Raw genomic sequence first — 11,094 nt, forward strand, 5'->3', positions numbered from 1 at the left:
TGGAAAAAGTGGTGAGGATTGTGATTTAAAATTGTAATTATTTATAAATGGGTCGATTATCTCTAGGTCCACTCTGATTGGCCACTGGGGGGGGGGGGGTGCTCGAGGCGATTTTTGAAGATAGGTCTATGAATGGGACTGGTGGTGGTTTGGGTCGTGGCTCTTCCGCAGCCATCGGCAAAGTTTGAGAATGTTTGAGACGTCTGGCGGAGTGTCTGTGTCTGGGACTCCTGCTGGCTGGGGGTTTGCAGGTTCTTCTACGGGGCTGGGGATGGTGGGTCCACAAAATGCTATATTTTTGATCCCAAAACTGCCCCACATGTGGTTTGATTGTTGCAGTAAGAATCGCATACAAATCAGGTGCTGCGCCCTTACGACCGTGAGGAAGTCACTGGGTAGGTCTATTTTGACGTCAACACAAGATGAAACGTCTCGAAATGGTTGTGGCATCAGACGATATCGCAAAATTTGGACGCATTCCGACACTTCACTTTCCTAACATAAAAAGAATTATGTTATACAGGTTGTTACTGGTTTCCTGTAGAATAGGTACCCCGTAATTCTTTCTGTATAGTTGTTTGTGAAAGAGATTGTTTTAAGATTTGTTGCAACAGTGCTATCGAAGTCATATTGAAGTATATAACAACCAGGAGAAGGTTGATCGTCGGTGTGAGGTTTAATTCTAAATACACTTATTCTTACGGGTTCCAAAAGTTGATTCATCCTTTTGTATACTCCTTTCCTGCGTTATGAGCTTTCGCGACACCTTGAGGATATGTAAATAATCGCCACAGCGAAATAGATTACTTAAACAATTAGCGGATACAATTTTAGGAGCGAATGAGACCTCATATTATTGAGGACTCTTTATACGAAATTCATATTTTCGAAGATTATAGGAGAAGATCATGCCCGAACTGCCTATACCAGTTGATTGCGCATTGAGTATAAACTCTCACCGGCTAAATGGCATTACAAAACCCGAGGTAGATAAGTATAGTTTGCTAGTTTTACCATAAATTACAGAAATAGGTTGCCTGCATGGGAGGAAACTGGGTTAATAAGACATCACCGAGGGGTTCACCGTTCGTGTGCCGATAGGGGCGCGTGTAAGAGCCTTGTCGGTCGTTTTACCACTCAAAAGTTCTTCCCTTCAAGGAAAAAAGAACGCATTCCAAAATATGCGATTTCATTATGCAAAAGAGAGGTACAATCCTTGAAAGTCGTAAATGAAGCGAAAATTTGGATAAGCACAAAGTGCAATTAATAGATTGGAGAAAACTTGCATTTATGGCTGGCGCACTTCACACTTATTAGCCTGATTAAAACTGCCAGCCATTACCCTGCAAAAAATCACTTTATGGCTTAATTTTAGTTCAAATTCTCCAAATTCCAAGGTCAAAACAAGTCTAAATTTTCCAGCAGGAGAGAATTATGCCGAACTCACGTAGTATCAACTGCTGGTGCGGCAGTCATCTTGACGGCCACGGTGGAGGCACTGTCCGGTACATACTAAAAGATGATACGGAACTCTCTTAGCTTTTTTACTCAGGGCATTCGCATACCCACAAGACTCCGAGTAGTTACAAGGGTTTAGTGAAAATGACAGTATAATAAGCCATTCGACAAACAGTAAAGAGGATGTATAAAATTTTGTTCCGGTGTACAGGTATGCTAAAGCTCCCGTGCTTGTGATTTATCACTTTAAGGAATGATCCCAGGCTTGGAGGTCTTAGTGATTATGTAATCCAACCCAGAAATGGCGAAATAAACTTCATGATTTATATGGGCATGCTGTTGGAAGATATTATGACCCATATCCAAGACATGGGTGAAAGTTTTCGGTGAAATATGGTCCCATGATCAACTTTTCCTAAATTCACATCCCTATCGTGTGCCAAAAATCATTTGAAGTGTATGAGAACTGCGATAAACGAGGTAAACAAACTTAGCGACGTACAAGGGCGTGCCAATTTTCGGTATTAATGCGAATAGAATGGAAAATTGCGCCATAATTTGTGGCTCCTCCGAAGACCTAGCAGAATACGTGGGGAATTAACTCCAATAAAGTTAATCCCCGCAATCCCGGTAATGTAAAATTATTACGGGATACTAAAAGTGAACTTTTAGGAAAGCCCTCATATTTCTGGTCTCCTTTTAAATTTGTTGAAATGCCATATTTCTCGTCGTACTTGCAAGTGATTGTTCTGAATCTACGGCAGGATGCGTCAGTCAGGTGGTTTGGAATCTGGTGTACCGTGTTCTGTCTTAATGTTAGCTCACTAGAAGGATTTCTGTCCTGTCCTGTGGGCCTAAATCCGCAGGACCGAATGCGGGACCATCATACAAGCGTCGCACTGTAGCTGACTGTCAACACGTCACCTTAGAATCGTGCTTGAAGTCCTTTCTAGGTCTGTACGAGTTTTACCGCCTTGCTTTCAGGAAACTTGGTATAGGCTCACATATGCACACACTACCATTACGACTTTCCGTCTTGGTTATCACAGTGTCTGTGATGTGAAACGTATACCAATTACTGCTGCTCACTTTAAAGTCTCGGCTTAACTTACCACCTACAACATCTTGCAGTATCTTTACATTTAATTCTTTACTATATATGTTACACTAGAGTCACTTAACTTAATCTAATCCCAACCAAGGAATGGGGAAGCACCGCAGTTTTCCTTCTTATAGGTTCGGGAGCAATGGCACTAGTAGACTGGACCTAGGTTTCTACCTAACAGAAAGGAAGTAACCTCACCTTAATTTTCTGGCGTTCTCTGGCTCCCGTCTGGTAGGCATCATGGAGGAACTTGAATCCTGCACCAAGAAAGAGGAACGAAAGACCACAAAGCAGAGGGCCAATGCACTCTCCCACGTCGATAGAGAGGATGAGATTCATGTACACATGACGTAGGCAAATGATGAGGAGGCCGAGGAAGAGGGTGAAGAGGAAGAGAGTGAAGAAAAAGATCGACCAGAAGTAGGGCTTAGTAGCACGTCGAAAGTCCACCGCCTTGATCAGCAATTGTACCTTTCGGTCGTGGTGCTCCGCTTGAATCGTCGACCGACCACTTTGTACCGTGGCTAAGGAGGCCTTAAGGAAAGCGGGTCATCCAGTTAGATATGGGTAGTGGTAGTCTGGGTAAGGTGAAGCTTTGAAAATTGCTGTCCACCTGGGAGCCAGTGAGTAGCATTACATCAGTCATGAAGGCATTAAAACACTAACATCTAAGAAAACCACAAAGTCAAAGATAGATTATTGGTGTAAATGAAAGAATTAGTGGAGACTCACGAAGAAGGGATTCGCAAACCATAAAATTTTGACAGCCAGTGTCTTTGTGCGAAGGGCGTTTAAGTTAAACCGAAACTTCAAAATATGTAGGTGCTATGCCTAGTAGTAAGTAGCATATGTATCACACCATGGGTTGCGGATCAGTTTAGGCGCTGTGACAATTAAGGCGGAAGGCTGTAATGGTAGTGTGTGCGTGTGTGTACCTGTATCAAGTTTCCTGGGAGCAAAGCAGTTAAACTCATACAGACCTAGGGAGGACCCCAAGCACAGTTCAAAGGTGATGTGATGACACTCAGTCACGGTGCTACGTTTGTATAATGGTCCCGCATTCAGTCCCGCGGATTTAGGCTTCCAGGGCAGGACAGAAATCATTCTTGTGGGATAATACTAAGATAGAGCACAGAGCACCAGATTCTGAACCCCTGATCGGCGCATTCTTCCGTAGACACAGCACAATCATCTACGAATATGACCAGGAACACTGACGTTTGAAACAAGGGGAAGTTAGCATGCTCTGAGTGCCAGCTTCGACGACAACGAGGTGCAGACTCTCCTCATATGTTAAAGGCATCGACATCACCTTCCAGGGTGTGAAGTGGATGTTTAAATGTCGAAAGATGGAGACAACTTCTATTTTGATTTAGCGTAAGAGTCTATCATACCGCTTGAGCATCACGATCGTCAGTGAGGAGTCCTCTTATCTGACGGAACCCAAGCTGTTCACCGACACCAAAGCCTCACATTCAATGTTTTTAACTCAGTAAAAGTCGAGTGAATTTACAATACTTCGAAAAATAAGTTGAGAGCATTACAACGTAGCAGCCGAATTAAGGGGAGAAAGGGAGACTGTGAGCGTAAGTTTTACTACCACGGAAAGGTTGTTAAAAATAGTGCTAGGGCAGGAGTAATGTGTTGGATTTCATGATTTTGTATTGTGATGGGTAACACCGAGAAAAATAGGAAGACATTAACCCAGTTGGTTGGTATTTAGATTCGGCATATTGAGGCAGAACTCCACAATCCAAGTTTAGGTATTGTTGAACTGTGTAATTTTACCCAAGTGATCACCTCGGCGTGACCATCGCCAATTCCGATTGCGCTACGGTCGAAATACGAAACAAGAGGTTAACCAATGGCAAACGCAGAAATTTAAGTTCTATCATAGCACCAGTTTTTGACTCATCCAAGCCATTGTTGGAGCACACAAATTGAGGCTTTTGTTGTCTTTAAGACGACCACACAACAAGGCTGATGTGTTTCGGATACGTAAACATTTGGCTGCCGACAGGAAATACACGCGGAATAGTTGAAATTCTTGATCCATGGCCGATGTAGGAACTATGTACAGCGTCAGGTGAAAGTCAAATCAGGGGAGCTACCATTAAGTTACTGCCAGACTCCCAAAAACCTGTCCTCTCTTTTCCTTACATATTCTGACTGCCAAGGAACAGTCTGCATTTTCCATAAGTTCTGGCAGAAAGCACAAAATTTACCAACATTTAGACCTGAAGATCGGAAGTGATCTAGAAGTAAGAATTCACTTGTAAACATTGCGCTCTTTATAAGTCACTTTAGCATACTATTCCGTCTCATGAAAATGTTACATGGCATGTCGACAACGCAATCCCAAGAGGAGACAAGACAAATGCCTAATCAAGGGGATTTTGATGTTGCTAGTGGCTTTTCGGATTCCTACCGAAGGTGTGTACTTACTTGAAGACCTAGAGTCATGGATCAGGAAATGCCGGCAAAATGGTGAATAAATTCCAAATTTCTTCATAGAAGCAGCACAGCTGTACACGTTCCATCTTCTTCAATTCTTTGTTTTTAACTTAAATGACCTTTCAGCTTCTTCGTACTTTGTATTTTATGTTAGACTAAGGCGTTGGAACTAATATAGTTGTATTTACCCATGAGAACTCTTTCAAAAAGGAATTTTGTAAGTAAATGTGGAATCCAGTTTCTCGAATTTCTTCAATTTCCTAAGCACACTAATATGACTTTCTTTTAACTGCCCATTTGACTGTAGAGGCTCCTAGATCTCCGCAGACTGTACTTCCTCTAGGTCGAACGGCTCCCTGACCATACCTATAGCCTCCCAGCCCTCCCTGTTGTAAGTCTTCTTCATATCCTGCCTTATTCTACAATGATTTGAGTCAGAAGTACTATAAGAAAGACTCAGAGAACCGAAAAAGATGGATTATAAACGTCGGATTTATCAAATTTGACGGTATAGCCATGGGGATGGTTGAAGTAAGAAAGGGTTTAGGCTGATTTAGTTAGTGTACTAGATCATTCCTTGCCAGAAGAAGTAGTGTAGGATAGAGAGGTAGAATTCCCACACGCAGTGGATTATTGCTTGGGTTATAAAATGACAAAAGGGTGGAAAATTCTTTAAGCATTATTGAAGGAAAGTATCTTCTGTGACGGTGGTGGCAGCTTAAACGCACCATCTACTGGAAACCTAAAAGGATGTAATGATGGGTTCTCTTTATTATCAAAGAGGCTTAAATGCTAATAGATCACCTTAGGTGTTTTATAATAATGTAGGGTACTTTTTAACTCAAAATAAAATGTTATTCATGATGAAATGATTCTCCTGGTTAGACCAACCTTTGATGCACCTAGACTGCGGGACCGGTAGAGACTACTCTTGGCGTACAACCCAGGCCTACCGAAGAGCGATCGGCTAGCCAGAGTGGATGGGGGATTATAGCTCATCATACTTCCACCAGAAACCTGGCGCGAATAGCCTGGATGGTCGAAGGAGACTACGGAACCGGGGTTAGGTCGAACAGCACCACTACTGACTCCTCTCAGGTGGGATACGGCAACGCCAGTTAGGGAGGCCTCGTAGCCACGTCCCAGAGAGGAGAGACTGCCATGTGCATACAATCTTTGCAGCTGCGCTTGCCTTTGCTGTTGTTGCTGGTACTGGAGCCTTCTAACGTGACTACTCATTTAATTCTAGAATTTGATAATTTACAGGATAGGAATTTGAAAGCTGATGTGAAGTCTACGTGGCCGGTTATTCCTTTGTAGGGCAATAAAGTTATCTTCAGTACCAGACGACCAAGAAAATTAGTGGAGTTCCCAGTATCGCTCCCTACGATGGCATGGTATAACGTGTATAGACTTGTGAAATTTTATCTTTTAAATGAAATAGAAGCCATAGATATGTGCCAGACTACCGAAAAGATATTCCGTTTTGTGTTCTATGTTGTTCACCTACGTTTTGAAGCCTACCAACTTCGAACATTCATTGAATCTGGTGCAATTTAATCTTTTCTCCCCTAGAAACCCATCTCAACATGGGCACATAGCTATAAAAGCTTTCGTCAAATTTGCACTTTGATTTTCAAGATAATGAGCTACCTAGAGTTAATGCATCCTATTTGCAAGATCTTGCTAATAAAGAAACGTATTTTGTTTTTTGTTAAATTGTTTTGGATTTACTATACAGAGGAAAGGCTTTGGTATTACTTTACGTGAATGATGGTGGAAAATCACTTGCAAAAAAATAAAGAGGTGAACACATGCAAGACAAGGGGATATATGTTAAGCATGTTCAGTAATCAAGAGTGATTAGTTTGCAACACATTTAGTTTATTTTATGCCTTAAGCAATTACGCATTAAAGATAGTGTAGTCAACATCTTTGAGCCATTTGCTGATTTACTGGCCTGCAATAATATTAAGCAATGAAGACATCGCTAGTTATTTATCAGCAATCTACTCATAATGACATATGCTTGTTTCTGAGAAGTCACCTTACCCCTGAGAGACTATAAAGAATCAATAGTGTAATGTACTGCAGTCGTACACGCTAAATACGCTAAATCCTAAATAAAACCTAATTCGAAAGTGGGCAGGAAGACGTTCTTTACCAGCAACGTACAAAACCAATAAATTAACCAAAAGCAAATCTTATACATATTAATGAAGAAAAATAAAATCTTCTATTTCAGAACTTACTGGTGAGATTTGTGTTCTAGTTGCGAAGATGAAGATGCTATCACATCAATACCCACCTGCCTTCCTGATAATATCTCCTTCTATCAATGATAACAATCATCTTTTGAAACCAAACAATTATTTATTTAGCAAACAAAACAAGGAATAGCAAGACATAAACATGGGGGACTATACCTAGTCTGTTGGTACTTAAGGTCAGATACGTAGAAAAAAAAGGTTAAATTAAAAGTAAAACTGCATGCTTGAACTGCGCTTATTCTAAAAACAGCTGATAGAGGTGCTTATTGTGGTTATTTAATTGTACAAAACTGTGCAAATTATTCGGTCACATTACTATACAGGTTAACTGCAAACATAGGGGAGAACGTTGTTGCCTACTAAATATGGAAAAATCTGCTCTTCGCCAGAAAATATTACCTACTATATATCAGCTTGGTAAATAATCTCAGAATAAATATACACGCTCGTGACTATATTTAGTAAAGTCTCCCGATTATCAATCATAGTAGTCATCCTTTTCCTTAAAGCAAATGATTGTTAAATAAGCGTGACTGCTATTTACTAAGCTAGGTATTGGAATAATTTGTAATAGAATTCCAGGCAGATACATTTCCTTACATTTGATTATAGAACGCGCATCAACAGTATATGCGAAACCTTGAAAAAACTGGTATAATTAAACATAACCATTGATACCCGACAGACTTATATCTATGCTATGATTCCTCGTCATTATGAAACTACTGTCGCTGGTAATTGATATAAATGACAGCTTATACAAGTGATATACAAGTGCGTAAATAGTGTTTAGGTGGTGAAAACGGTTGAATATCGCAATTCGACAAAAAATCCCTTTTCCAAAAAGGCTTAGCCAAACATTGTTTGCCATAACAATCACTTCATTGCGATTTTATAATGTATTGGTCGCCCAATTCTCGGTCGCCGTAAAAAGCAACTTCGTGTATTGGCCATAGTATCTTCGTCAGGTGGGCAGGCCTCTGGACCATGCCGATGGGTCCAAGTCAGAGCATTATGCCTTCCGTTGTCTTCAAAATGCCTTAAAATAGCCCAGAAAGCAATTTTAGTACTAGGCAGCATAAGCAATAGAAAAACCAGAGCAAATTCGTCTAAATGAATAATTTTTGCATCAGAATACATTTTGTGGCAAACGTTTCCTTACACATTCAAAATCCATCAAAGAATAATCGTAACGAAACAAAACCAGGGCTGTAGCTTCCCAAGCCTACTCTGAAGGGGAAGGAGGACATGATGATCGGAAGGAATGCATGTACTAGACATACAGAGGGGATTGTACTGCTGGCATGGCCCAGAGGCCAACTCACTATTCGAGTACAATCCAAGGCACGAGGCGCAAACTATCAATGGGTTATCTAGCCCCTGACTTTTTAAGAGCTCTCATCGCTCTATTTGGTTGACCTTTGTGTCAGCCATCACAAAGTAATCAGTGCTGCGATAAAAAAACTACGAGTCAACCTCTCCCGTCACCAAATTTCTATGCACCCCGAGGGCTTAGACAACCCTAATGCCACCGATTTCTTTTAAAAACTATACTAGGTCTGAAAGTTCGGCATATATTTAAAATAGATTCGGGAACTGGGAAATGTGCCGACTATTACGCGTGCCCTTAACTATACGCGGAAACATTGGCCTAGAAGTGGATTCATACAAGGAAAGAAGAGATTCAGTACAGCTCCATGGGCGTAAAAATTTCATATTTATTCCTCTTTACCATCTCACACTCACTCCAGACTGAGCAGAGAGGTGAATGATTTGTTACGTATTCGCATTATCAATTTCTTTATGCGAGTGCAGTAAGCAGAGGTCATTTACGGCCCTTCTATTTTGGTTCGGCATTGATTCTCCCATTCGCAGCATATACGCTTCTTCTACTCCACTGAGGTTTGGCACTGAGTAGCCAAAATTAAGCACTTCATCCGTTAAGATTGTGTTTGCTTTTTGCTGCCATCAACCCTTCGTCCCGAAACTTCACTGAAGACGAAATGAGTTAAAATTCGGGCAGAATATGGGCGTTCGACGTACAGAGGGAGTTAGCTACTTGCGTAGTCTAAAAGGCTGGTTTGTCTAGTAAGAATAACCTCTAAGGTACAAAGACACTTTTAACTAAAACCGAGATTCAAACTAACAATCAACCTACTACAAAGGTATTTACCAGCCGGAATCTCCAAATGCTGTAGTAAAGACCTTTTAAATTTTTTTGAAATTTGACACTTAAACGTTGTTGCTTAAGTATAACAATTTCGTTTTTCAAAAGCGTACATAATTGCAGTTGCAAGTGCACTTGTTTTGACATAGTGAATTGCAGCTGCTTGTTTTGAGTTCTGCGACTGCTCTGGTTTGGGCTTGCATCCTTCAAGGTATGACTGCGTTGCTAGAGGACATTTTTGATGTCAAAGACGTTGATAAAGATGGAAAGAAGTTTGACAAAGTCTCGCGCATTTTTGGAGAAAGCGAGTCCTTTAAGATGGGTTTGATTCTCGACATACACTCCCAGATATATCCTCTTAACAAGGGAGAGAAATTTCGTTTAGTTTTGACGAAATCTCTGCTAAATGATGTAAGTAACGTCGCGGACGACGACGACGATGATGAAGATGCCGCAGAGGAGCTGGACGGTCGGTTGGATAATAGCAAAATGGCAGAGTTTGACTACGTGTGCTATGGGAAAATTTATCGTATTGAAGGTCAGGATGGTTCTGACGACACTAATAGACTGGCTTGCTATGTCTCCTTTGGGGGTCTGTTAATGCAACTCACAGGAGATGCCAGTAACCTCCAAGGATTCCGTGTTGGGAAGCATCTTTACCTGATGATGAAGAAATTGGCCTTCTGAATCCTTTTGCTGTACATGTAGGTATGTATATATCTGTTTTGTCTTGTTTGCTTGGATTCAACTGAAGCGCACTGGTTCTTAATAAATTGTTTGACAGATGTCTCGTTTTCCTGATAACGCCTTTATGGCGTATTACCATAAGTCATGCTCGGTCGTTTCACTCGTTGGCTAGCCTTTAAAGAGTAGTTAAGTGAGTTTTTCTGATAGTTCATGTCAAACTAACACGTTACTATAGTGTTCCATAAGCTCCACTCGATCATACTTCTTACGCCAGCTTATTTGGAACGATGCTCCTCCCGTTGTTCCGTACTCGGTGCATTTGCGGAGCTAGGCTTCGGTCGTTAGTGATGGTTTATTTTGGAAGTCTTTATTTAATTCGCGATGTTAATGTGGTTAGTTGGTCGCGCATATGTTAAAAATTTTCGCCGCATACTTAAATGCAAATGTAGATTTTTTGCGGCGCACTGCGGTTGCATTTTATCCTAGGCTTTTCAAAAATGATCTTGCTTCCACGCAACATTCACGGGGATAGTGATTTGCGCCTTAGAGGTACGGAATTTGTTAAGCGGCACAAAACTAGTGAGTCCCCCAGTCTACGCGTGTCACTGGATGCCGGACCTCTGGCTAGCTTGTGGTGCCCACGTGGAAGGCTGAGTACGAAGAAAGCTCAAGGAGATTCGGAGGATAGACCAATTTCGTTCTAGCCGTGATCCGTGTACACTGTTCAGTTCTCGAGCTTTCGGACGTCGTCTTTGTGGTATTGCGTTCGGTCTATGTCGCCTCTGTTAAGAGGGTTTACAACGAAGTTTCGTTTGGAACACTACGATCTATTAACCGCCTTGGGGAGGACTTGGACGCCTCAGGCCATACCTGGAAGATGGAATGTTTGCATCCATTTCATTTTTGTGCAATCATTCGACGTCTACTAGAAGATATCTAATATGTTAATGGTT

At 41.3% G+C, this 11,094-nt stretch overlaps 2 protein-coding genes across 2 annotated transcripts; one reads left to right on the plus strand and one right to left on the minus strand. All coding sequences in view use genetic code 11, as the record gives it.

Annotated features, from left to right (window-relative positions):
- Nucleotides 1-126: 126 nt before the first annotated feature.
- On the minus strand, nt 127-8,464 carry EGR_04063 (hypothetical protein; the record flags this gene model as incomplete). The annotated part of the gene is made up of 7 exons (XM_024493312.1): nt 127-495; nt 1,073-1,151; nt 1,448-1,512; nt 2,762-3,097; nt 5,909-6,248; nt 7,270-7,349; nt 8,450-8,464. 7 exons carry the CDS (start codon nt 8,462-8,464, stop codon nt 127-129), a joined length of 1,284 nt encoding a protein of 427 aa, XP_024352226.1.
- Nucleotides 8,465-9,667: 1,203 nt separating this feature from the next.
- On the plus strand, nt 9,668-10,141 carry EGR_04064 (DNA-directed RNA polymerases I, II, and III subunit RPABC3; the record flags this gene model as incomplete). Its single annotated transcript, XM_024493313.1, has 1 exon — nt 9,668-10,141. The coding sequence occupies one exon, from the start codon at nt 9,668-9,670 to the stop codon at nt 10,139-10,141; it is 474 nt and encodes a 157-aa protein (XP_024352227.1).
- Between the last annotated feature and the right edge of the window lie 953 nt (nt 10,142-11,094).

The sequence above is a fragment of the Echinococcus granulosus genome (genome assembly GCF_000524195.1).
Source record: "Echinococcus granulosus chromosome Unknown EG_S00024, whole genome shotgun sequence".
NCBI lineage: Eukaryota > Metazoa > Platyhelminthes > Cestoda > Cyclophyllidea > Taeniidae > Echinococcus > Echinococcus granulosus.